The 26,051-nt window shown below is 50.7% G+C and overlaps 1 protein-coding gene across 1 annotated transcript in view; it reads right to left on the bottom strand.

Moving 5' to 3' along the window:
- Positions 1-26,051, bottom strand: part of RAP1GAP2 (RAP1 GTPase activating protein 2) — a 258,374-nt gene that overhangs the window by 54,837 nt on the left and 177,486 nt on the right. Inside the window, exons 5-9 of the mRNA XM_032263517.1 lie at positions 9,186-9,221; positions 4,611-4,655; positions 3,842-3,874; positions 3,234-3,446; positions 1,843-1,946 (exon numbers count right to left, since the gene is read on the bottom strand). Coding sequence (XP_032119408.1) covers positions 1,843-1,946; positions 3,234-3,446; positions 3,842-3,874; positions 4,611-4,655; positions 9,186-9,221 — 431 coding nt within the window. The remainder of the gene's footprint in view (positions 1-1,842; positions 1,947-3,233; positions 3,447-3,841; positions 3,875-4,610; positions 4,656-9,185; positions 9,222-26,051) is intronic.

Here is a 26,051-nt window from a genome sequence, read left to right as displayed (position 1 = left end):
CTTAGATTTTAGACTGAGGAGTTGATAGTTACAAATTTGGGACATCAGTTAAAAAATCCCAGAGGCCTATGGGGAATGAGGAAGAAGTTTGGACAGCAGTCACTGCTAGCAGGGGAATTACATCTCTGGATAATTTCTTCTTTGTGTCTGGCAAAGCTGCTAAGCCATGGAGCCAATTTTTTATGTCTGGCTTCCAATTTGGCCTGGCAATCACTCCAAGTACACGATGTGACCGCCCAACTTCCAAGCTGGTGTGGGCTTCTCTTCACCACCCTACCCGCTAGCTTTCCATCTGGGAGGGCCACATTGGAGCTTGCCCGGGGCAGTGAGTTCAAATGCTGTTGACCCACCACAACGAAAGTAATCCTATGTGGAAAGATCCCCAGCTGTTCCTCAGCTCATTCTCACTCCAAAAGAGGACAGGATTCTCCTAGAATCTCCAACTTCATAGATTCCCATACGACACTGCTTTCTAAGTAGATTCCCATACGACACTTCTTTCCTGCGGTTCAACACTCAATATTTACCCACATTTACTCCTAACTGCCCCACAGATTACAAAACAAAAACAAAAAACCATCAAAGTACGTGTTGTGTGCCCGACACCTTTCTCTAGCTTCCAGCCTCGAGGCAGCACTTCCAGTCCTAACGCAGGATACAGTATTAGAAAAAGGGGGTTGCATCTTTGTATTCCGTTGTCATCTTGCTCAAAAATCCTACCCAATCTTGGTCTGATTTTTATTAAGGTAGCAATTTTCTTCGCAGAGGTTCACCTAGCTGCAAACCCTATTTGGAGATGGAGATCCAGTTATTAACCCCTCAGAAAATTGGCTCCTGCTATTTAATTGACTCTTCTATGCCTTGCAAATATGATTTCCAGCCAAGTGAACCTCTGTAGAGAAAATTGCTTCCTTTCTTGATAAGAAACAAACTAAGACTGGATGGGTGCTGACAACGTCCTCCAGCCACTGACCCCCACCTTTCCCAAAGCAGGGTTATGCGTCCTTATTTCCTCCGATATTTATCTCAAAATTTGGGCAGGAAAAAAAATGTGATTGCTCTTTTCCAAATACCTTCAAGAATTTTCTATTAGATTTCACAAATAAGGATTGAGAGCTTTCTGCTGAGCACCAGCCCACCAGGGACAGAGATAAATAAGACACAGACTCCCCGCCAAAGCATCCTGTGCCTATTGCTAAAATAACAACACCCGTGACACACATTAAAATTCACAAAACCATGTGCCTTTCAGAGAACAGGGACCAAGTCTCAGCCCTCATTGTGTCTGAAGGTTTTACAAAACATGTTAGCTAAACCAAACAGAAACCAGTTCCAGTTCCTGCCCTTGAGAAGGTCACCATCCAGAGAGAGGTATCCTGGCTTCCGCTATAAATCAGTGCTCCTGTTGTGAACATCACCGCACCTCAGGGAACCCAGCACACACGACAAACACGCAGGGCACTACATTTCCTGACGAGATGTACACCACAGGCTGGACCCTGGAGAACCCTCTCCCAGGACTCATCAGGATGAGTCACACTGAACTATCCCTACTTTTCTTCCCATCTTTCCCAGAGCCATGGCCTTGTAAGAAACAGGGGCAGGGAGGGGTATGGTCTGGGTGACCTTGAGACCAGGACCCCACTGTCAGCTGATGGAGCACACAGTCTCCCTGCTAGGAAACTTCAGACACAGCCCCAGGATTCCAACAGACCTGTCGCCCCAGTGCATCCAGACCAGACTGGTCAGACTGGTATTTCTGAGTCTCACCCCAGCCCCCACCACCACTGATGAGAGCCCCGCCTGGAAGAGGAGCGGCCTCAAGCTGTGCGACAGACCCACCTGAGAATGATCCGAAGGTACTCGATCCCCTCTGCCTCCTCGCACTTGACAGACAGGATCAAGTTCCCCAGGCTGCTGCCAGTACAATAAAAGTTTAGATGATCCTAAAAAGAGAAACTGGGTGTGAGCGGGAAGGATGAAGAAACCTTCCTGATATGTCTCCCCACACCAGCTCCTTCACCAGGCGTGAGAATACACAGCAACAAGAAGGATGCTATGGATGCCAGTGACAACGACATGAATGGGCACCGACAGAATCTTCAGGATGCCCAGGCGCTGTGCCAGAGGCTTCATACCCGTGTCCTTCACGCCTGACCACGACTGTATTCGGGAGAGAACAGCATCCTCGTTTTCACACATGGGAAAACCCATGGGCATGGAGGTTAAGTCACTGCCTGGGACCACACAACTAGTAAGTAACAGATCCAGGGTTCAAACGCACATCTGTCTTGACTCTAAAGCACAACGTCTTGCCTGCAGGAAACTGACTCCACGTTCTCATTCCCGGGGGGCAGCCCTCCCCAATTAAGACTATTTGGGGCAGGACAGCAAGGAGGAACCCTGGCACCTCCACCAACTGGCAGCTGGGAGGTTTCTGGACCACTCCCTGGCTCGGGGAACACAGGCGAAAAACACAGCTCCCCAGACCAGCTGGATCACAGCCAGGCCCTGGAATCCGCTTGCTAACAAGACCCCCAGGGCTCTGCTGCAGCCTCTCCCCTCCTGTAAGACTGCAAAGCGGCTTCAGGCTACAGACTTCCGGAATCTGCCCTAGGCTTACCTCAAGAATCTGTTACGGCAGAAGGGCAGAATATATTTTTTTAATGTAACTTTGTCACTTTTAAACCATCAGAGGCTCCCAGCCAGCCACTAAGCAGTACCTGTACTCAGAGGACCTACCTGAATGAGGACAAGAGAGACTTGTGCGATTAGATGGAAACAGAGACTTCCGAGGTGTGAAAACATTTTTCCCCAACACTCAAATCTCCACCCACCGTCCTTCACCGCAAACAGTACCCATTCCATCACCTCCTAACACATTTGCGGGGGTGGTCCCCACAAGGACTCATTGCACTGGGCCCCCTGACTGTGCACAGCCCCCCTGCCCCGTCCCCTATCCCAGGACAGGGCCCATCAGACCCTTCAACTGAGATAGCAGCAGGCAGAAACGAAAGCACAGACTGGGAAGGAGGTAAGAGTCAAAGGAAAAGGGGGCTCTGGAGAGAGGACCCCGGGGCACCCTGCCCTCCCCCACCCTGGCAGCTCCTCTCCCCAGGTCCTCAGCCTCACCTTCCCCAGGAAGTGCCTGCGGTAGGCCCTGGAGAGAGGACCCCAGGGCACCCTGCCCTCCCCCACCCCGGCAGCTCCTCTCCCCAGGTCCCCAGCCTCACCTTCCCCAGGAAGTGCCTGCGGTAGGCCCTGGCTTCGCCCTTGCACTCCAGCTTGTAGCCAAATGTGTTGGGGCTGAGGTTGTCCTCTTCCTCCTCCTCACAGATGCTGCTGCCCAGCGATGTTGGGGTGCCCACGTTCTCTGGGTCCTCAATCCAGTAGCCCCCAAACTGGGGCAGGATGACCTGAGGGTACGGGCCTCCCTTCTCCACAACCTGAAGGCAGAGGGAGGGCCTCGCACTGCAGCCGGCCTTTGGGACCGCAGGGGAGAGGGGGCCAGTGGCCGTGTCCCCACTACCTCCGTGCTGCTCCCAGGAGAGGGCCTGGTACCCACTGGTACCTGAGGCCAAAGGCAGTAACATGAACCCCTCTTCTAAGCCCCGCAGCCTCTCCAGCTTCCTTCACCAACCCTGTAGCCCCAGGGTGGCAAGGCCGAGATGAGCACCCCCAACTTCCACATGGAAAAGCTGAGGTTACAACGGCAAAGACAGGAAGGAGGTCCCAGGCCCCAGGTTCTCTCCCCTGTGGGGCTGGCACAGCCCATGGCCCTCATTTCCCAGGGACGGGACCCAGCGCAGGCTGCAGAGCAGGTGGGAGTGGGGGTGCCTACCTCGTCGATGCTGGGGTACGGGATGTAGTCATCCTGCAAGACAAACCAGGGGACGTCACCGCGAGTCCCGGCAGCGCTCATGGAGTCTGAGCGCTGTTTCCAGGCCTAGCAAGGGGGTCTGCCGTGGGGGCTTAGCAGGCTGCCTGGGGCTTTGAGGGAGGCACAGTCAGTGGAAGAACAGCTCAGAAGCAGCTCTGGGATCGGACATCCACCATGTTCTTGTCCAAACTGACAGAACCCAAACATAAACCCTGCCAGCTGATGATGCAATAGACGAAGGCGCTGAACTTCTCACTGCCCGTGATACCAGCTCCTCATCCTAGAATGCCAATTCCGGAAAACGACCCCTGGTCTCACCCAACGCTCGTCTCTAGGCAAGGGGTCTGACCTCCAAGGCATAAGCGGCACCCCTGCGCTTGGAAATGGAACCTGAAGCTGAGAGCCGACTGCCCCCTGGAACCCAGGACATAGCCTGACAGCCTCACGCTGTACAGGACAGGGAAGAGCCAGGCCACACGGCCAAGCCTGAGCTCCCACCGAGGCCTCCCCCAGCCTGCTCAGAAGCTGCCCTAAGGCATGGAGCCAGGACCCCTTTGCTGCCCATCCTGCACTAGGCTAACAAGGGCACAGTCACTCAGGGGCCGTGGCGAAGGTCAGAGTTAGAGGGTGTGAGATGGAAGACCCCAGCACCTGGCAGCTCCTCCTGCCTTCCTCTCGCCCTGGCCCCTCACCAGGGCCATCTGGCCGCCCCCTCACCCACCCAGCCCACCTTGTTCTTCTGGGGTCCTGGCTTCTGCTCTTCAAGCTTGATCCCCTATAGAAACAAGGAAAACAGAATCCACAGAAAAGCAAAGGTCAGAAGAAAGGGCTGGAGGAAGAGCACCTGGCCTCGCAGGGGTTAGTAACAGGAGCGGAGCCGCAGCTGGCCCGTGCTGGGCTGGTACACCCCACATCTGGCCACTGTCGGCCTCACAGCAGCCTCAGGTGAGGCGGCAGGGCCGCTGGGCTGATGGCACAGACTTGAGCCAGATCACCAGGGTTCAAATCCCAACACTGCCTCCTATCAGCCTGATGACCTTGGCGAGCCGCAGAAGCCTCTCTGTGACTCAGTGTTCTCATCCGTGAAATGGGAATGATGGTGGTGTCCACTATGGTGGTGAGGGTTCAGTCTTAACAATGCGCTCAGCACTTGGAACGCGGATTGCTGTATAATAAATGCTGTGGGTCGTTATTATCATGAAGGAGGCAGTATTGTCATCCAAAGCTTAAACGTCTGTCTTAGGGTCACAGAGTCAGTAAGGGAAGAGGAACATGGGAACCCGTGCCTGCTGGTGTGAGGTCCCGCGCTCTAGGCCCGGTGCCTACAGGCCCCAGGGGACGGGCAGGAGCCCTGGTGCTGGCCCTCACTCTGCTGCGAGCTTCCTATTTGTGACCCTCGACAAAGCGTAGCCTCTTGGAGCCCCCAGTGTCACCTGTAAAATGAGGCTGACGACACTCACTCACCTTCCATCTGGCTGATGCAAGGATCAGACATGATGCCTGGGATGGAATAAGGGCGTTCATCTACAGAAAGAATTCACTTCTGGGGAGCAGTGGCCAAACTTTTTTTTTTTTTTTTTTTTTTTTTTTTGAGACAGTCTCTCTCTGTCACCCAGGCTGGAGTGCAGTGGCAGAGTCTCAGCTCACTACAGCCTCCACCTCTCCGGTTCAAGTGATTCCCCTGCCTCAGCCTCCCGAGTAGCTGGGATTACAGGCATGTGCCACCACACCCGGCTAATTTTTGTACTTTTAGCAGAGATGAGGTTTCACCATGCTGGCCAGTTCTTGAACTCCTGACCTCAGGTGATCCACCCACCTCAGCTTCACAAAGTGCTGGGATTACAGGTGTGAGTGACCGCGCCCGGCCCCTGTCCAGCAGTTCTATCACTGAGTCTGACTTAACCACGTTGTGCAGGAGGGCAGCACGTGGTATTTCCAACACTGACTGAGAAAATCAGGCGAGAGTATGAGGCAGTGCACAAACCAGAAGAAACGGTTCCCCTCGGAAGCAGGAAGTCCAGAAGCAGTCTCTGCCTGGTCGTAACACTAACGCACGGGGATCTTAACCTTCCCAGCCAGCTGTCTCTGGGTCTCCCTTGAAACTCACAGCACCTTTCCACCAGTGAGGACACTGCGCCCCAGGAGGAGGCTGTTTGCCTAAGTCCGCACAGCTATCACGTGGCAGGGCCTAGATTTGAAGCCGGGTCACCGGCTCACCAAGTACATGGCGTGCCCCACACACTGTGGACAGCAGGGCTCCTGTGAACTGGGTGGATTCGGATGCAGCCTCCCCGGACTCCCCTGGGCTGAGTCACCCTGCAGCATTGTTCAGGAGGGCGTGGGAGGCCCTTCCCACTGGACAGGCACTCCTCTCTCACACACACAGAAAGTCACCTGCATGGCCCTACAGACCCTGTCCCGGGTGGCACACTGGGCGGACGGCAGGTGGGGGCAGCGATGCCAGGAGTCTGTTTTGTTTGGCTGCATTAGTCATCCCTGGCTGGGAACAGCCCCTAGGGCAGGAGAGCAAACCTCCTTCCGCCCCCTCCACCACGCCATTCCCTCCCCTAACCGGGCAGCCACTGCCCAGTACTGGGCCCTCTCTCCTCCATGCACTAGCTTAGCAAGAGGTATTCTCTTTTGCTATTTATTCATTTAGAGATGGAGTCTCGCTCTGTCGCCCACACTGAGTGCAGTGGCACAATCTCAGCTCACTGCAACCTCCACCTCCTGGGTTCAAGTGATTCTCCTACCTCAGCCTCCTGAGTAGCTGGGATTCCAGGCACCTGCCACCACACCCGGCTAATTTTTTGTATTCTTAGTAGAGATAAGGTTTCACCATGTCGGCCAGGCTGCTCCAGAATGCCTGACCTCAGGCGATCCGCCCACCTCAGCCACCCAAAGTGCTGGGATTACGGGCGTGGGCCACCACACCCAGCCTCCACAGGTATTATCTTTATTTCCCCTTCTCCCCTCAACGAAGAATTAAGGCTCAGAGACGGAAACTGACTTGGCCAGAGATACTCAGCTAGAAAGCGTCAGGGTTAGAACCCGAAGCCGAGACAAAGAATCCAGAGCTTGTGCACCTGGCCCCTCCTGCTTCACAGGGCTCTGCCCCTTTTCCAGTTCCTAGACTCCTGGGCTGGGAACTGGGAATCCCAGGTCCCAGTTTCAGCTTTTCACAACTAGCACAGTGACCCGGGCACTTCACTGCCCCGAGGTTCAGTTTCTCCAGTTGCAAGATGAAGAGAGATGGAGCCGAGGCTCAAGGCCCACATGGGCACTCCATCACCATCAGCGCCCCAGACAGGAGCTTCTTCCTAACAAGTGAATCTCTGAGGCTGGGCCCAGGGGCCACATGGTAGAGGCTTAAACACCCAGGAATGTGGCTTCAACAGTCTCAGCTGAAATGGAACAGACAGCCCACCCATGGTTACCAGCCATTGCAGAGACAGAGGGAGAATCAAACAAGACCCCTGCCCTAGAAAGCGCACCATCTAGATGAAAAGACAAGCCCAGCAGCCTCTAAACAGAACAGGCTGGGCGCAGTGGCTCACGCCTGTAATCCCAGCACTTTGGGAGGCCAAGGTGAGAGGATCACGAGGTCAGGAGTTCGAGACCGGCCTGGCTGATATGGTGAAACCCCATCTCTACTAAAATTACAAAAATTAGCCTGGCATGGTGTCACACACCTGTAGTCCCAGCTACTCCAGAGGCTGAGGCAGGAGAATCACTTGAACCTGGGAGGCAGAGGTTGCGGTGAGCCAAGATCACGCCACTGCACTCCAGCCTGGGTGACAGAGCAAAACTCTGTCTCAAAAAAAAAAAAAAAAAGAAGAGTCTGAGGCTGGTTAACTGCAGCTGAATGCTGTGCTCAGAGAGGCCCTTTGTCGGGGAAAGCTGTGGGAAGGGGACTCCAGCTGGGGCGAAGGAAGAGAGGATCTGAGGAGCAACCCGAGAGAAGGCTGGGTGGGCTGCAAAGCCCCTGCCAGCTTCCCAGAGTGCCAGGCTCCCACTGACTTGAGGAGAAAATCCCAGCTTTGCTCCAAGCAACTGAGCACTTGATTATATACCATCTCCTGCCACTCGTGGTCAGGCATGTGCTATCCTTGTCTCTGCACATTGATGATAAGTCCCTGAATGTGTAGAAGATGCGTTTGTTGTCTACACGCTGCCAGGTAGAGAGGACAATCTTAACCTGCTCGCGGGGGCACAACCAGGAACAATGTTCTCCCTTCAATAGCGTCTCTCCTCCCTCCCCACACTCAGGGAGACCTGGCTGCCTCGCCTGCATCTCGGGACTGTGGTGCGCGCTGTATCTGCCCCTCCTCCTAGGACTTCCAGACCACGATTGCAGAATCTTCTCCCCTGAGCCTGGAGCACCTACCCAGGGTACAAAGCATCATGACATGATGGCTGAACTCTCTGGCTCAGAAGCTATTTACAAGCCACACACCCTCTGAGTGCTTCCTTTAATAGTTCTGTGCCTCGATTTTCTCACCTGTCCTATGAGGATAACAGTAATAATAGACCTACTTCTGAGGGCCCTGTCAGGAAGAAACGACGCCTGTCCATCTCTGAGCCCAGATGCATGCTTGAGCTACAGGTGCCACTGTCAGCATGGTCTTCCCACGCTTCCTGCCCACGCCAATGAGCCCTTCGGGACCTCTGCACATACTCCCCAGGGCAGCAGCTCTTACCTGGGAGCCTGACCCTGGAGAGGAAGGGCAGAGACCCCAAACCCACACGACACACCAGCTTTATGACGTGCCTACCACGTGTTCACACAGATCATCTCATTTCACCCAGCCACCACGGAAGTGGTGCTTTTCTTCCTCTTTATTTACAGAGGCTTAGAACAGGCAAGGAACTTGTGCTAGTTAAGTGTCTGAGGCAAGATTTGAACTCAGGGCGGCCTCCCACCCTGCCCCTCTGCCTCCCCACACAAGATGACTCCCCCATGAAGCAGCTAGTTCTTTCAAGCTTTCTTTCCAGCTTGTTCCAGGAACAATGGGCCCTTCAAACCCTCCTCCACATCCACAGGGCTTCTGGCCGCCCCAGCTGCTCTGTTAGGGAAGTTCTGCTTTTTATCCTCCCTGTCCTTCCACAGGAGTGTTCCCAAAGTGCTCCATGCCCCTCAACAGCAAAAAGGCCTTGGGTTGTCTGGGCCAAGGGGATGTGATCCTCTCTTCTCTGCCCCACCCTCCAGGGCACCCAACTTCTGCCCGGGGGTTCTGCCTGGTCCCTATGCCACCCACCTCCAGGGCTGGGCTTCTTCCCCCCTGTAGTGGGGGTTCGTACTCACCTGCATTTTCTCCAGCATCTCGAAAAACTCCGACGACTGAAAGACAAAAGCGGGGGACAGAAAGACGGGGATCAGCCCGGAGGTCCACGGCCAAAGCCTCTTCCTCACCAACTGTCTGGAAGCTGAGCCAGGGGCTTCCCCAGGGACCACATTCATTTGGATCAACAGAGAAGATAATTTGATTTTGCCTGTGCAGGGCTAGAAGGCCGAGCATCCCACACGGCAAGAGAGAGAATACAGCAGCCCGGGCCGCGGACCCTCGGCCCTAGGGGACAGACACTCAGTCTCTGTCAAGGTAAGGGGCCTGCGGGGCCCCTGGGAAAGGCCAAATTCCACAAACGCCTGCCATCCTCGGGATTCAGCCTCCGGCAGAAGCCATATGTAGCATGTTTTCAACCCAGCAACGGGGCCAAGGTGTCCACATAAGTGACATTCCACACCCTGATACAGGAAACCCACCAGTCAAAGTAGAGCTGCTGTGGCCAGAGCAGCAGGGCCGGGGGGTGGAGGGAACTGAGCCCCAGCTGTGCCGCCTCTGCCTCTGCCTGCCCTGTCCCCTGCCCCCTAAAGCTGGTGAAACAAAACCTGAACACCACTGAACCCAGGCCTCTGAGTCCCCAGAGGGGTTTTTTTTTGTTCTGTTTCATTTTGTTTTTGAGATGGATTCTTGCTCTGTCGCCCAGGCTGGAGTGGTGCAATCTCAGTTCACTGCAGCACCCATCTCCCAGGTTCAAGTGATTCTCCTGCCTCAGCCTCCCAAGTAGCTGGGATTACAGGCGCCCACCACCACCATGCCCAGCTAATTTTTGTTATTTTAGTAGAGACGTAGTTTCACCATGTTGGCCAGGCTGGTCTTGAACTCCTGACCACATGTGATCTGGCCACCTAAGCCTCCCAAAGTGTTGGGATGACAGGCGTGAGCCCTGCGCCCAGCCTAGATGGGTTACTTTAAATCCCAAACTGCATTTGTCCAAACCTTTAACCTACTTTGATGCCACCCTTGTCTACTCCAGTAAGAGCAAAAAGGAACAAAGGGAAGTGGAATGGAAGTGTGAGGGGCTGGCAGCTCCACCCCAACAAAACACACACGGAGGTCCTCCCACTTCCCGTCCCATAAAACTGCAACCCTTTCTCAAACTAACGTCACTGCCCACATCTGGGCATGGGAAGCCATGAGTCAGTAAGCACCCAGAAGAGACGGTCCCCAGTGAAGAACAGAGAAAAGAAAGCGGTGATGAGCAATGCTGTGTCTGTCTTCAGTCCTTCCTCACGCGGAGCTGGGGCCTCCAGGCACTCTCCCTAGCTCTGCAGGCACCGTGGGCCAGAACTGCCTACAGCTCCCACTGCTCCCAGAATTCCCAGAACCACCCTGGGAAGGAGCCTGGCGAAGTCCCTGGAGAGACCCAGCCCTGCTGTTGACCCCAGACAGCCTCTGTCAGGCCAAAGCCAGCCTGTCAGAGGCAAAAAGCCCCTGACCTATCAGCAGTTCAGGATCTGGCATCTAGAAACCCCAAGAATGAATGTACGGGGTGGGCTTAGGGCACCCACATCCGACTCCCTTAAGCAGACGTGAGCCGTCAAACATCCGGATGCCAAACCTCCTCTTCCCATCGGCTCTGGGTACATGTGCACTACCCATGCTGTGCATGCTTACCACCTCCAGGCTTAGGAGACCAAGATTACCGACATAAAGAGCTTATGCCAATCAATAAGGATAGAAAGATGAGCAGGAGGAGGATAATGGAACAGAAACAATCAACATTTTAAATACACAGACCTCTGACCCGCAATTCCACGTCTAACAATCCATCCTCTAACACGCTTGCAATGTACACAAAGACAGATAGACTCAAATGTTCACTGCAGCACCGTTTCTAACCGTAAAAAGTAAAAACAACTTACATGTCTGTAGAAAACTGGTTAAAATAAGCTACCTTCACAGGATAAAATACAAATACTATAAACTATAGGTCAATAAATTGGATAACTTAGATGAACAAATTCCTAGAAAAACACAACCTATCAAAACCTACCCAGTAAGAAATAGAAAATCTAAAGATGTAACAAATAAATAGATCAAACTCATGATCAAAAAATAATGCATAATGAAAAGCCCAGACCCAGATGGCTTCGTTTGTAGATTCTACCACACATTTAAAGAAAAGTTAACACTAATTCCTCATACTTACTATCAAGTAAGTCAAAAGTGCACAGAATGGTAGAAAATATTTGCGAATCATGTATCTGATAAAGGACGTGCCTCTACAAAAACAACTCGTACAACTCAGCAGGAAAAAGACAACTCAATTTAAAAATGGGCAAAGGATCTAAATACACACATCCCTAAAGGAGATATACAAGGGGTAATACGTGCATGGAGAGACACTCAAAACACTCGTCATCAGGAAATGCAAATCAAACCACAGCGAGCTGCCACTCACACCACTGGCATAGCTGTGATCAAAAAACAGAATACCACAAGTGTTAGCAAGGATGTGGAGAAATCAGAGCCCTCAGATACGGCTGGGAGGAAGGTAAGACAGTACAGCTGCTGTGGAAAATAATTTGGCAATTCCTCAAAAAGTCCCACATGAACTGTGACCACATGACCCAGAAATTCTACCCCTAGGGATAGACACAAAAGAACTGAAAACAGGTATTCAAGCAAATACTTGTACACAAACATTCACAACTGCATTCTTCACTCTTGCCAAAAGATGGGTACAACCCAAATGTCTATCAACTGATGAATAAACAAAATGTGCTGTGTCCATACAATGGAATAATATTCACAGCCATTAAAAATAATGTACTGGGCCGGGTGCGGTGGCTCACGCCTGTAATCCTAGCACTTTGGGAGGCTGAGGCAGGGAGATCACAAGGTCAAGAGATAGAGACCATCCTGGCCAACAGGGCGAAACCCCATCTCTACTAAAAATACAAAAATTAGCCAGGCATGGTGGCGTGTGCCTGTAGTCCCAGCTACTCGAGAGGCTGAGGCAGGAGAATCTCTTGAACCTGGGCGGCAGAGGTTGCAGTGAGCCGAGATCGCCCCACTGCACTCCAGCCAGATGACAGAGCAAGACTCCATCAAAAAAAAAAAAAGTACTGATACATCCCACAACACTGATGACCCTTGAATACATTATGCCAAGTGAAAAAAGGCAGACATAAAAGACCATGATTCTATTTTCATCAAATGTCCAGAGTATACAACTTCATAGAGACAGACAGATTAGTGGCTGCTTAGGCTGAGGGGATGGGGGATTAGAAGCTTATAGCTAAAAGGTAGCAGATTTCATTTCAAGGCAATATAAAAAGGTTCTAAAATTGATTACGATGATGCTTGCACAGCTCTGTGAATACCACCAAAAACTACTGAATTGTATACTTTAAATAAGTAACTTTATGATATATAAATATTTCAAGAAAGCTGTTCAAAAAAACTATGCAGTCATTCAAAAAGAAAGGAATAGATTCGTGTTGCTTACATATGACACTCTCCAAGATATATTAAGTTTGGGGGTGGAGATCAGAGAACCATACATTGAATATCATCCCACTTTTATAAAAACAGCCAGGCATGGTGGTTCACACCTGTAATCCTAGCTACTCAGGAGGCTGAGGCAGGAGGGTCGCTAGAGCCCAGGAGTTCAACGCTGCAGTGAGCTATGATCATGCTACTGTACTCTACCCTGGGTGACACAGTGAGGCTCCATCTCTTTAAACCACTGTAAAGCTATCTAAATTATGTATGTATATAAATTCATAGAAAACGATCTAAAAGAATATACCTCAAACGATCCAAAAGCGATTATATCAATAAATGAGGGGCCGAGTGACGTGGCTCACGCCTGTAATCCCAGCACTTTGGTAAGCCAAGGCGGGCAGATCACGAGGTCAAGGGATCAAGACCATCCTGGCCAACATGGTGAAACCCCGTCTCTACTAAAAATAAAAAAAATGAGTGGAGCATGGTGGCACATGCCTGTAGTCCCAGCTACTCAGGAGGCTGAGGCAGGAGAATCGCTTGAACCTGGAAGGTGGAGATTGCAATGAGCCGAGATCACGCCACTATACTCCAGACTGGGCGATAGAGCAAGACTCCGTCTCAAAGGAACAAAAAAAATTAGCTGGGCGTGGTGGCGCATGCCTGTAATCCCAACTACTCAGGAGGCTGAGGCAGGAGAATCGCCTGAACCCAAGAGGCGGAGGCTGCAGTGAGCCGAGATCCCACCACTGCACTCCAGCCTGAGTGACAGAGCAAGGCTCCATCTGAAAAGAAAGACGGGAGAGAAAATCTGCAACTCTGTCTCAAAAGAAAATATGTGCAAAGGACATGAACACATCATTAAAGGACAAACATAAAATGACCAATGACCACATGGAAACAAGCCCAAGCTCTCCAGTTATTAAAGAAATTAAGATCACAATAAGATATCATCTTCCACTGTCTGACTGCCCAGTGCTGGGATGGATACGGGGTCCAGGCTGCGGGAACTATGGGTGAGTGCGTCCCTGATACAGCCTTTCTAAAGGCACTATGTGGCCCAAACTTTTAAAATATCCACGTCCTTTGGTCCAATAAACGCACTCTAGGGAATTTACATTAGAACAATCTCCAGGCCATAGCGTAAGAACACATATCCAAGACCGCTAGTCCCAGCACTGTTTACAGGCCAAAAGTGTGAGCAGTGAGGGGAAGGACCCACCAGTGAGAGGAAGAAGAAATGAGGCACAGGGGTCACTCATACAATAAACTACGACAAGAGGAGGTCTGTGTTTATGATGCTACTGCAAAGGTTCACAATGCCTTGCTAAGTGAGAAAAACAGGGTTTTGAACAAGACGATCCCACTGTTTCCAAGAAACAGAAAGAACGTGTTTGTGTAGGTAGGTGCAGGACTGCATCTGAGGGAGGGTGTGATCACCCCCACGGCACAAGAAAAATATCCTGAAGGATACACAACAAAATGAGGTTGAAGGCAGGGATGATTTTCCCCTTTTTTCTTTTCAGTTTTGTTTTGTCTTGTTTTTCTGAGACAGAGTCTCACTGTGTCACCCAGCTGGAGTGCACTGGCCTGATCTCAGCTCACTGCAATCTCTGCCTCCCCGGTTCACACAATTCTCCCGCCTCAGCCTCCCGAGTAGCTGTGATCACAGGCGCCGGCCACCACGTCTGGCTAATTTTTGTATTTTTAGTAGAGATTGGATTTCACCACGTTGACCAGGCTGGTCTTGAACTCCTGACCACAGGTGATCCACCCACTTCAGCCTCCCAAAGTGCTGCGATTACAGGCATGAGCCACTGCACCCGGTCATTATTTTTTTTTTTAATTTCCTACAATTATAAATTACTTTTGCAATTAGCAATGTGTTTAAGACTGACACATAACTGGAGTTCTGGCAGTCCTTTCTTTACTTCCCCCAACCCGAGTGACAGGCCCTTCCCCCAGCTTCACAACAGAGTGTGTCCAGAGACACAGAGTCCCAGCCTTCAAGCCGGCGGGAAGCCCCTCCATCTGGGCCAATTCATCCCTAAGTGTATCCTGGGTGCTGTGTATTATAGACTAAGAAGCTCTCTTGAATCACCCCCAAATCCAACTCCCTCTCTGCTCTCCACGCAAGCTGGCAATAAAAAATTCTTTAGGTATGTTCTTAAACAATATCCTTCTATTGGTCAGTCAGTTAATCCTAACCTTTTGAGCATATCTAAGGCATCAACTGGATGCTGGAAGTACGTGCTAGGAAAGGGAGCAACTTCTAGGGTACTTGATCTTCCTTATGAGAGAGAGCTGTCCAGAGATACGCTGCAGGGGACTGGCGCCTCAGTGGTTCTAAGGAAGCATAAAGCACGTCTTGTGGCCAGGCGCGGTGGCTCATGCCTGTAATCCCAGCACTTTGGGAGGCCGAAGTGGGTGGATCACCTGAGGTCAGGAGTTCGAGACCAGATTGGCCAACATGGTGAAACCCCATCTCTACTAAAATTATAAAAATGAGTCGGGCATGGTGGTGCACGCCTGTAATTTCAGCTACTTGGGAAGCTGAGGCAGGAGAATCGCTTAAACCTGGGAGGCAGGGGTTACGGTGAGTCAAGACGGCACCACTGCACTCCAGTCTGGGTGAAAAATAAGAAATAAAACACTTCTTGCTGGGGGGTCAAGTGCAGTTCTCTATTGCTGTGTAACAAATTACTTCAAAAGTTAATGGTTGAAAAGAATTTCTATGGGTGAGAAATTCAGGAGTGGCTTAGTGGTACCGCTCTGGCTGCGGGTTTCTCATGGGGCTACAGTCAAGGTGTCAGGAAGGGCTGCGTCATCTGAAGGCTTGACTGGGATGCAGCACCCACGTCCGGGATGGCACACTCACATGCACACTGGCAGGGCCCGCAGTTCCTTATCGCATGGGCCTCTTCAGAGGCTGCTTGAGTGTCCTCAAAACACCGCAACTGACTTCCCGCAGAACAAGCAATCAGAGAGAGGAGAGTGGACAAAGAAAGTGTGGTGGTGCCTCTTACCATCTATTCTGAAATCATATCATCACCTTCACTTTATCCTATCACGTGGAAGTGAGTGTCCAAGTCCAGCGCACACTCAAGAGGAGGGGAATTAGGTTCCACCTCTTTTTTTTTTTTTGAGACAGGGTCTCACTCTGTCATCCGGGCTAGAGTACAGTGGTGCAATCTCGGCTCACTGCAACCTCCGCCTCCTGGGTTCAAGTGATTCTCATGCCTCTGCCTCCCGAGTAGCTGGAATTACAGGCACACGCCACCACGCCTGGCTCATCTTTTTGTATATTTGCAGAGTTGGGGTTTCACCATGTTGGCCAGGCTGGTCTTGAACTCCTGACCTCAAATGATCCCTCTGCCTTGGCCTCCCCAAGTGCTGGGATTACAGGTGTGAGCCACTGTGCCCAGCCTAGGTTCCACCTCTTTTTATTTTTGCTTTTAAAACAAGGTCTCACTCTGTCACCCAGGCTGGAGTCCGGCAGCATGATCACAGCTCATTGCAGCCTTGACCTCCTGGGCTGAAGTGATCCTCCCACCCCAGCCTCCTGAGTAGCAGGGACTACAAGTGCATGCCAACACGCCCAGCTAATTTTTGTATTTTTAGTAGAAACAGGTTTTCACCATGTTGCCCAGGCTGGTCTCAAACTCCTGAGCTTAAGTGATCCTCCCACCTCAGCCTCCCAAAGTGCTGGGATTACAAGTATGAGCCTCCAAGCCCAACAGTTTCCACCTCCTGAGGAGAGAAGCATCAAAGAATTTGTGGACACATCTTAAAACCAAAACGTCAATGAAGGCTTTTTGCAAGACACAAGATCCCAGGCCCACCTTAAAAGATAAAGAGCAATTACTGGATGGAGAGGGGTGAAGAGGGCGTGGTACTCAGGCAGCAGGCGCTGTACGGGCAATGGGAGAAAAAGGAAGCAGCTTGGCATATGGTCACTGAAGAGTCAGTAGGTCAGCCCAGCTGGTGGGAGGCCCCTGAGTCAGACATCCTGAAGATCAGAAGGGAAAGCAAAGCTGAGGCCTGGGCCTGGGCGACACTGAACACCAGAACTCAGGCTTCGGCTGCAAGGCAGTGCAGAGCGGCTTATGTTCAGGTGCAGCAGAAACACACGGGAGGCAGCAGAGCCCCGCAGTGGAAGCCCAGGTCTGGGAGCGGTCAGCCTGCTACTGCCCAGCTGCGCTGCGCGAGGCTGGTTAACCTGTCTCCATTCCTCTCTAATTTCCTCACCTGAAGCAGGCAGTCCCTGACTTTAGCGTTCCTAGGTTGATGAGGTGATAGCGGGAGAGGTCCACAGTGAACGCTCAGTAAATAGCAGCTACTAGAAGAAACTACTGGAGAGCCCCCTCTGGAAGCAGGCTTTGTCCTGCTGGAGGTGGTCTAGCAGCATCAAGATATTCAGGGTTTTGTTTTGCTTTGTTTTTTTGAGACACAGTTTCGCTCTTGTTACCCAGAAGCAGGGTAACTCAGGCCAGCCAGGAACAGCAGCTCCGCCTTTCGGACACACCCTCATCCACACACCGAGATGGCTGCGTACAGCCAAGGGCACACAGCAGGCACTCAGTTAATGCACACTGACGCCCTGGCCTTGCCCCAGAGACTCAAGTCCTGCCCGGGGCAGCCTTCAGAAGGGGATCTCCCTCCACCAGGAAGCCAGCCACTGGATTTTCACAGAGGCATGTAATTGGGCCTCCTTCTCAACAGCAGCGTCCATGCAGCTGTCTAACGTATTATCAGCAACAGCTGTTGCCACCCAAATCAGACACGCAGCAAGCACATCCCCGTGGGCTCTGTGTTCACAGCCAGTCAATAGCTAACCACGCAGAGCCAGCACTCTGCTGAGGAACTCTGTCCGGGCCCCAGGCTCCATCCTTCCCCAACACCCAGAAACAGCCTGGTCGGCCGGGCACAGTGGCTCACACCTGTAATACTAGCATTTTGGGAGGCTGAGGCAGGCAGATCACAAGGTCAGGAGATCGAGACCATCCTGACTAACATGGTGAAGCCTCGTCTCTACTAAAAATACAAAAATTAGCCAGGCATGGTGGTGCATGCCTGTAATCCCAGCTACCCGGGAGGCTGAGGCGGGAGAATCGCTCAAGCTCAGGACGTGGAGGTTGCAGTGAGCCAAGATCGCCCCACTGCACTGCAGCCTCGGTGACAGAGTAAGACTCTGTCTCAAAAAAAAGAAACAAAGAAATGAGAAAGAGAGAGACAGACTGATCTTCCTTCAGAAAGGCAAAGAGAGTCCCTGGGGAAGAAGATGGTGGAAGAGGCCCCCGGTAGCAGGGGCAGACGTGAACGAGAACTGAAGGAGCAACTTCAGTTTGGGAAATCTCGAGAAATCTTTCCCAATGCCCCTACCTGCCAGCTGTGGTGCCGGCCCACTGCCCAGGCAGCGAAGCAGCAGAAGCAATGGGAGTCTAGGACCCACCCCTCTCCATCTCACCATCCTGTGTCCTCCCTGCCTCCCCGTGGTCCACAGCAGCTCTACACATGGGCAGGCATGTCCTGTAGACAGGCGGCCGCCTGTGCCTTCCCTCTTGTTGCACCCCAGCTCGTGAGACCCCCACCCCTACAACACTCTTGACTCTGTCTCCTCTCCAACCCTCGCTGGGGAAGTGACACTCACTGGCCCCATCTGCAGTATGCTGGGTCCCTGCTGGGCTCCCTGCCCCAGCCCCAGGCTCCTCTCCTCTGCTTCTGGAGGTGGGGGTGTGTTGATGTGTCAGCAGCCTTGCTAAACCCTGCTCCTCATCACACACCCATGCTCACAGAACGATGCTGTCTGAGCGCTAGCACCTTTGAGTGGGGCTGATACCATCACCACTAACTCACAGGGCTGTGGCAGGGCCCACAGGCCAGTGTGTGCAGAGCCCGGCACAGCCTCGGCACACAGGTCGCTCACTGAGCCCTCGCAATTGCCTCGTTATCCCCGCCCACCCCAATCCAGAACACACTGAGGGGGCAAAGCCACGTCAACAGCAAGCGAAAAACATTACCAATCTGTTGGGGGGAAATAGGGGAGGGTCAGCGGGGGGTGGGGAGTTGGGGAGAGATAGCATGGGGAGAAATGCCAGATATAGGTGAAGGGGAGGAAGGCAGCAAATCACACTGCCACGTGTGTACCTATGCAACTATCTGCATGTTCTTCACATGTACCCCAAAACCTAAAATGCAATAAAATAAATTTAAAAAAAAAACAAAAACAAAAAACATTACCAGAAGACAAGGATGGAGGAGAAGGTGTTTCGCACCTACATGGGTCCCGAGAAAACGGGAGGAGGGGAGACGCGGGTCAGAAAGTGCTGGGGGAGAAGGAGACAGGTCAGCGTGAGTTTCTCATCCTGATGGAGACGGAAGACACGAAAAAGGAGAAGGATTTCTGGAGAGTTTTGTAAACCCATTTGTGGAAAGCTGGGGGAACTGGGCATGCCCTGGGAACTGGATGGGATGTGTCCCATGCCGTCCGACCACTGAGCACACTGCCTGGATCCGCTGCTGGCCCAGAGGTCCCCATCCACAGGGCAAGCAGGATGAAAACCAGCTGGCCACCAGCTGGCTGCAGAACAGAAGGCCCCTGTGGGCAGGGCTCTTTGTTTGCTGTGATCTTTGCCGTAACCCTGTGCTATTAATAGAACTGCCTCGCACACAGTAGATGCTAAATAAACATTTTCCAAAGGAATGACTAAATATCCTGCCAACCAAGATGCAATGAAGCAGGCGGTGAAGGGCGAGTCTTGGCCTGGGCATGGCCAGGGCGGGCTTCTCGGGATGCCTAGAGTCAGGGCTGGATGGGCCAGTGTTACTGCTATTAAGAGCTGTCTGTTCTCTGGCCACGGACTGTACCCCGTACCCTGGATGGCCAACCTTATGCCCAGTGAGTGCCCCCAATAATGAACTGTCCTCCAGAATCAGGTCCTGTTCCAACCAAGCGTCCCCCCACCCCTGCCAAAGCCACCTGCTTGCCCCTCGTTCCCTCCTCTGGTCTTCCTTCCCACCAGCTCCTGCCACTCACGGCTCTTCTGCTGCTGGAGCGCTAGAGGCACCATGTTACTGTGTCACGGGGGCCAGGAGCCTCCCATGGCTCTCTGTTATGCATGGCAGTGGTAATGCCACAGAATCACCTGAGGGCTTGCTAAAACAGTTTCCAGCCAGGTGTAGTGGCTCATACCTGTAATCCCAGCACTTTAGGAGGCTGAGGCGGGTGGATCACCTGAGGTCAGGAGTTCAAGACCAGCCTGGCCAACATGGTGAAACCCCATCTCTACTGAAAAATACAAAAATTAGCTGGGCGTGGCGGTGGTCGCCTATAATCCCAGCTACTTGAGAGGCTGAGGCAGGAGATTCGCTTGAACCTGGGGGGTAAAGGTTGTGGTGACCTGAGATCACACCACTGCACTCCAGCCTGGGCGAAAGAGTGAAACCCTGTGTCAAAAAAAAACAAGTTTCCTAGGCCCCACCCCTAGAGCTTCTGATTCTTGGCCGGAGAATGTGCATTTCTAACGAGTCCCCAAGTGACCAAACTCTGAGAACCGCTGACCTAGGAATTAATCGTGTTGAATGCTGGTGGTGTGGGGGTAGGGAGGGCCGTCTCTGAAGAGATACCAGCGCAGAGATGTGGCGAGGTGGGGAAGGGTGGGAAGATGGTCGGGTTTTTATAGGACATCTTAAATTAGGCACACTCATATTTAAATTCTAAGACTGGACTAGAAGATGCAAATGACTACAGGCACGAGGCAGGCAACCTAAACGAGTAACGGGATGAGAAGTAAAGAGATGGAATCCGTAGTAATTAAAAACCTCCCAGCAAAGAACAGTCCAGGGCCAGATGGCTTCATAGTGAAGCCTACCAAACATTTAAAGGAGAATTAACACCAGTCCTTCTCAAACTCTTCCAAAAATAGGAGAGGAGGAAACACTTCCTAACTCATCCTATGAGGCCAGCACTACCAAAGTGACACAAAGGAACCGCAGAAAACTGTAGGCCAGCATCTTTATGGACAGAGTCAGAAATCCTCAACAAAATATCAGCAAACCAAATGCAACAACATACTGCCATATTCCATGACCAAATGAGATCTATCCTAGGAATGCAAGCTTGGTTCAACACAAGAAAATCATGTACTAGGCCGGGTGCGGTGGCTCACACCCGGAATCCTCACACTTTGGGAGGCCAAGGCAGGAGGATCACCTGAGGTCAGGAGTTCCAGACCAGCCTGGTCAATATGGTAAAACCTCGTCTCTACTAAAAATATAAAAATTAGCTGGGCGTGGTGGCACATGCCTATAATCTAGCTACTTGGGAGGCTGAGGAGGAGAATCACTTGTACTTGGGGGCCAGAGGTCACAGTGATCTAAGATTGTGCCACCGCACGCCAACCAGGGCGAAAGAGCAAAACCCCATCTCAAAAAAAAGAAAATCAATGTAGTATGTCACATTAACAGAATGAAGAAGAAAAAACATATGATTATCTCAATTGATAAAGAAAAACCACTTGACAAAATCTAATATCCTTTCCTGATATAAACACTCAGAAAACTGGGAATAAAGAGAACTTCCTTGACGTAAAGGGCATTTAAAAAGAAAGGAAAAAAAAGACATAGCTAACATCATACTCAATGGTGAAAAACTAAAAGCTCTCCCCTGAAGATAGCAAAATAAGGAAGCCCACTTTTACCACTACCATTCGGTGTACTAAAAGTTCTAGCCAGAACAAAGAAATAAAAGATACCACCATAAAAAAGAAACAGTAAGACGATCTCTATTTTCAGATGAGATGTTCCTACATAAAAAACCTCATAGATTTCACACACACACAAAACCTACTAGAGCTAATAAAAGGAAGTCTGCAAAACTGCAGAGTACAAAAATCAGCCGTGTTTCTATACACCAGCAATAAACAATCAGAAAAGGAAAATTCAGGTTTCACAAGATGGCGCCGAAAGCGAAGAAGGAAGCTCCTGCCTCTCCTAAAGCCAAAGCTGACGCCAAAGCGAAGGCTTTAAAGGCCCAGAAGGCAGTGTTGAAAGGTGTCCACAGTCACAAATAGAAGATCCGCACGTCCCCCACCTTCCAGTGGCCCAAGACACTGCGACTCCAGAGGCAGCCAAAATATCCTTGGAACAGCGCCCCCAGGAGAGACAAACTTGACCACTATGCCATCATCAAGTTTCCGCTGACCACCACATCTGCCATGAAGAAGATAGAAGACAACAACACACTTGTGTTCACTGTGGATGTTAAAACCAATGAGCACCAGATCAAACAGGCTGTGAAGAAGCTCTGTGACATGGATGTGGCCAAGGTCAGCACCCTGATTCGGCCTGATGGGGAGAGGAAGGCATGGGTTCAACTGGCTCCTGATGACGATGCTTTGGATGTTGCCAACAAAATTGAGATCATCTAACTGAGTCGAGCTGGCTAATTCTAAATATACATGTATCTTTTCACCATAAAAAAAAAAAAGGAAAATTAAAACAATTCCATTTTAAAATAGCATTAAGAAGAATAAAATAACTAGGAACAAATTTAACCAAGTAGCTTGTACACTAAACACTACAAAACACTGCTGAAAGAAATTAAAGACATAAATAAATGGAATGGCATCCCATGTTCATGGATTGGAAGATTTAATACTATTAAGATGGCAATACCACTCAAAGTGATCTACGTACCTAATGCAATCTCTTTCAGAATCCTAGCTGGCTTCCTAGTAAAAATTGAAAAGCTGATCCTAAATTTGATACAGAAATTCCATCCAGAATACTCAAAACCTTCTTAAAGAGGAAGGCCAAAGTTGGAGAACTCCTATTTCCCAATTTCAATACTTACTATAAAGCTACAGCAATCAAAACAGTGTGATACTGGCATAAGAACAGGCATGTAAACCAATAGAGTAGAATTAAGAGTCCAGAGAAAAACCCACACATCTACGGCCAACTGTTTTTTGACACGATTGCGAAGACCGATTCTAGGGAAAGAATGGTCTTTTCAACAAGTGGAGCTGCAAGAAAACTGGATATCCATATGTGAAGAATTGATGTTATTAATTCTTCTTTTTAATGTTATTAATTTTTTGAGCAATCTCTGTGCTGTTTCCCATAGCAGCTGCATTTTCCATTCCTACCAACAGTGTTTCAAGAGTTCCAGTTTCTCCACATCCTCACCAATGCTTGTTATCTTTTGTGGTTCTGATACCAGCCATCCTAACAGGTGTGAGGTGATATATCACTGTGGTTTTGATTTGCATTTCCCTGATGGTTAATGATCCTCTCATATACCTCTTGACCACTTGTATATCTCCTTAGGAGAAGAGTCTATTCAAGCCTTTAGTACATGTTCTTCTTTTCTGGAGGGAGAGTCTTGCTCTGTCACCCAAGCTTGAGTGCAGTGGCACAATCTCAGCTCACTGCCTCATCCACCTCCCAGGTTCAAGTGATTCTCCTGCCTCAGCCTCCCAAGAAGCTGGGATTACAGGTGCCTGCTACCACCCCTGGCTAATTTTTATATTTTTAGTAGAGACAAGGTTTCCCCATGTTGGCCAGGATGGTCTTGAACTCCTGACCTCAGGCGATCTGCCCACTTCAGCCTCCCAAAGTGCTGGATTACAGGCTTAAGCCACTGCACCCAGCCCTTTAGTGCACTTCTTAAATCAGGTTAGGTTTTTTTACTATGGAGTTGTAGGAGTTCCTTATACATTTTAAAAATTGACCCCTTATCTGATATATGGTTTGCAAACATTTCCTCCCATCCTGGAGGCTGCCTTTTCACCCTGTTGGTTGTTTCCTTTGCTGTGCAGAAGTATAATAATTATATTTCTATAAAATATCTAGGATGGGTAAATCTATAAAAATAGAAAATAGATTCATGATTGCTAAAGGCTTACAGAGAAGAGAAAGTGGGGAGTAACTGCTTAAAGGGGTTTTATTTGGAGATGATAAAAATATTTCAGACCTAGGCCAGACGTGGTGGTCCATGCCTGTAATCTCAGCATTTGGGAGGTCGAGATGGGCAGATCACTTGAGGTCAGGAGTTCAAGACCAGCCTGGCCAACATGGTGAAACCCAGTCTCTATTAAAAATGCAAAAATTAGCCAGGTGGCGGTGGTGGGCACCTGTAATCCCAGCTACCTGGGAGGCTGGGGCACGAGAATTGTTTGAACTCAGGAGGCGGAGGCTGCAGTGAGCCAAGATCGCGCCACTGCACTCCAGCCTGGGTGACAGAGCAAGACTCCGTCTCAAATACAAAAATAATAAAAATTTGGAATCAGATAGAGGTGACAGTTGTACATCATGAAAGTACTAAATGCCACTGAAATGTTCACTTTAAAATCATTGATTTTATGTTGTATAAACGTCACCAATTTTTTAAAAAGAGAAAAAGAGCATGAGGGTGAGACAATGGTAAACTGAGGAGCACGTGACCACTCCAAAGGGGGCAGCCACTGCCCCTTATCTCTAGCCACGCTGTCAGGCAGAAATCCAAGCTCAGTGTTGCTCAAGTGTTCAAGATAAGCCAGAAATCCAATTTTTTGTGTGAGTTCTCCCTTTTTTTTTTTTTTTTTTGTTTTGAGACAGTGTCACTCTGTCACCCAGGCTGGAAATGCAGTGATGCGACCTTAGCTCACTTCAACCTCCCCTTCCTGGGTTCAAGCGATTCTCCTGCCTCGGCCTCCCAAGCAGCTGGGACTACAGGCAGACACCACCACACCCAGGTAATTTTTGTATTTTTAGTAGAGACAGGGTTTCACCATGTTGGCCAGGACGGTCTCGATCTCTTGACCTCATAATCTGCCTGCCTCAGCTTCCCAAAGTGCTGGTATTACAGGTGTGAGCCACTGTGTCCGGCCAAGTTCTCCCAATTTGTATACATTGACGACAGAAAATTTTAAAAATCTCTATGTGGGCCGAGCACAGTGGCTCACGCCTGTAATCCCAGCACTTTAGGAGGCTGAGGCAGGCAGATCATGAGGTCAGGAGTTCAAGACCAGCCTGGCCAATATGGTGAAACCCTATCTCTACTAAAAATAAAAAAATTAGCTCGGCATTGTGGCGCGTACCTATAGTCCCAGCTGCCCGGGAGGCTGAGGCAGGAGAATTGCTTGAACCTGGGAGGCAGAGGTTGCAGTGAGCCGAGGTCACACCACTGCACTCCAGCCTGGGTGACACAGCAAGACTCTATCTCAAAAAAAAAACTCAATGTGAACCAAACACAATCATTCTAATGAGCCCAATCAGCCCCCAAGTTTTGGCCCCAAACACAAGTTTCAAGCGCTGCTGTGGAAGCCACCAAATGTCCCTGAGCTGGAAGGTTAGAGGATACTAAGCATCATTTTAGGATGTCCCAGGGTATCCTCTGCTGGGCACTGGTGATGTGCCAGGCAGGCGCGAGGAGCTGAATCAGGCACTTTACAGATCCACTCCATAAGCCTCACAGGTACTCATGGAGGGAGGGCAAGAGGGCTGGACACTCAGAGTAGTTAAGCAACCTGCCCAAGGTGAGTCCTGATTCAAATCCAGACCCATCAAGGTTTGCCAGCTCAGCTTCTCACGTATATGTCTGATGGGGGCCTCAAACTTCCCAAGTTACATCAAAACAGAACTCTCTTCATTCTTTCCCTCAAAAGCCTTCCTCCGTCCCAGCCAGTCTCCTCATCTCAGTGACACCCAGGACAAAGCGTCATCACTGATTTCTGGACCCCTCGTCCCCCACGTCCAATCCTCTGGCAAGTCCACCATCACACGGTATCCCACATCTGACCACCTCTCATCGCCTCCACCGCCCTCCTCATCTCATGGAGCCTCAACTGGACAGCTGCCTCGGGCCCCTGGCCTCCTTCCAAGCCCCTCTCAAATCAGTTCCCCAGAGGACAGCCACAGGGTCTTTTGTTAGTGGTGATGGTTTTTGTTTGTTTTTCTTGGGCTTTTTTTGAGATGGAGTCTTGCTCTGTTGCCCAGGCTGGAGTGCAGTAGTGCAATCTCGGCTTACTGCAGCCTCTGCCTCCTGGGTTCAAGCGATTCTCCTGCCTCAGCCTCCCGAGTAGCTGGGATTACAAGCACATGCCACCACACCTGACTAATTTTTGTATTTTTAGTAGAGATGGGGTTTCACCATGTTGGACAGGCTGGTCTCAGACTCCTGACCTCAGGTGATCCACCCGCCTCGGCCTCCCAAAGTGCTGGGATGACAAGTGTGAGCCACCGTGCCTGGCCCACGTGGTCTTTTTGAAAGGTGAATCAAATGAGATCGGTGCCCAGCTTAAAACTCTCCACTAAGGCTGGGCGCGGTGGCTCAAGCCTGTAATCCCAGCACTTTGGGAGGCCGAGGCGGGTGGATCACGAGGTCAAGAGATCGA

This window comes from Sapajus apella, unplaced genomic scaffold (assembly GCF_009761245.1).
Source record: "Sapajus apella isolate SASKATOON/1434 unplaced genomic scaffold, GSC_monkey_1.0 scaffold136, whole genome shotgun sequence".
Classification (NCBI taxonomy): Eukaryota; Metazoa; Chordata; class Mammalia; order Primates; family Cebidae; genus Sapajus; species Sapajus apella.
The sequence above is the reverse complement of the archived record's forward strand: the minus strand, read 5'-3'. Positions and strand labels throughout refer to the sequence as shown.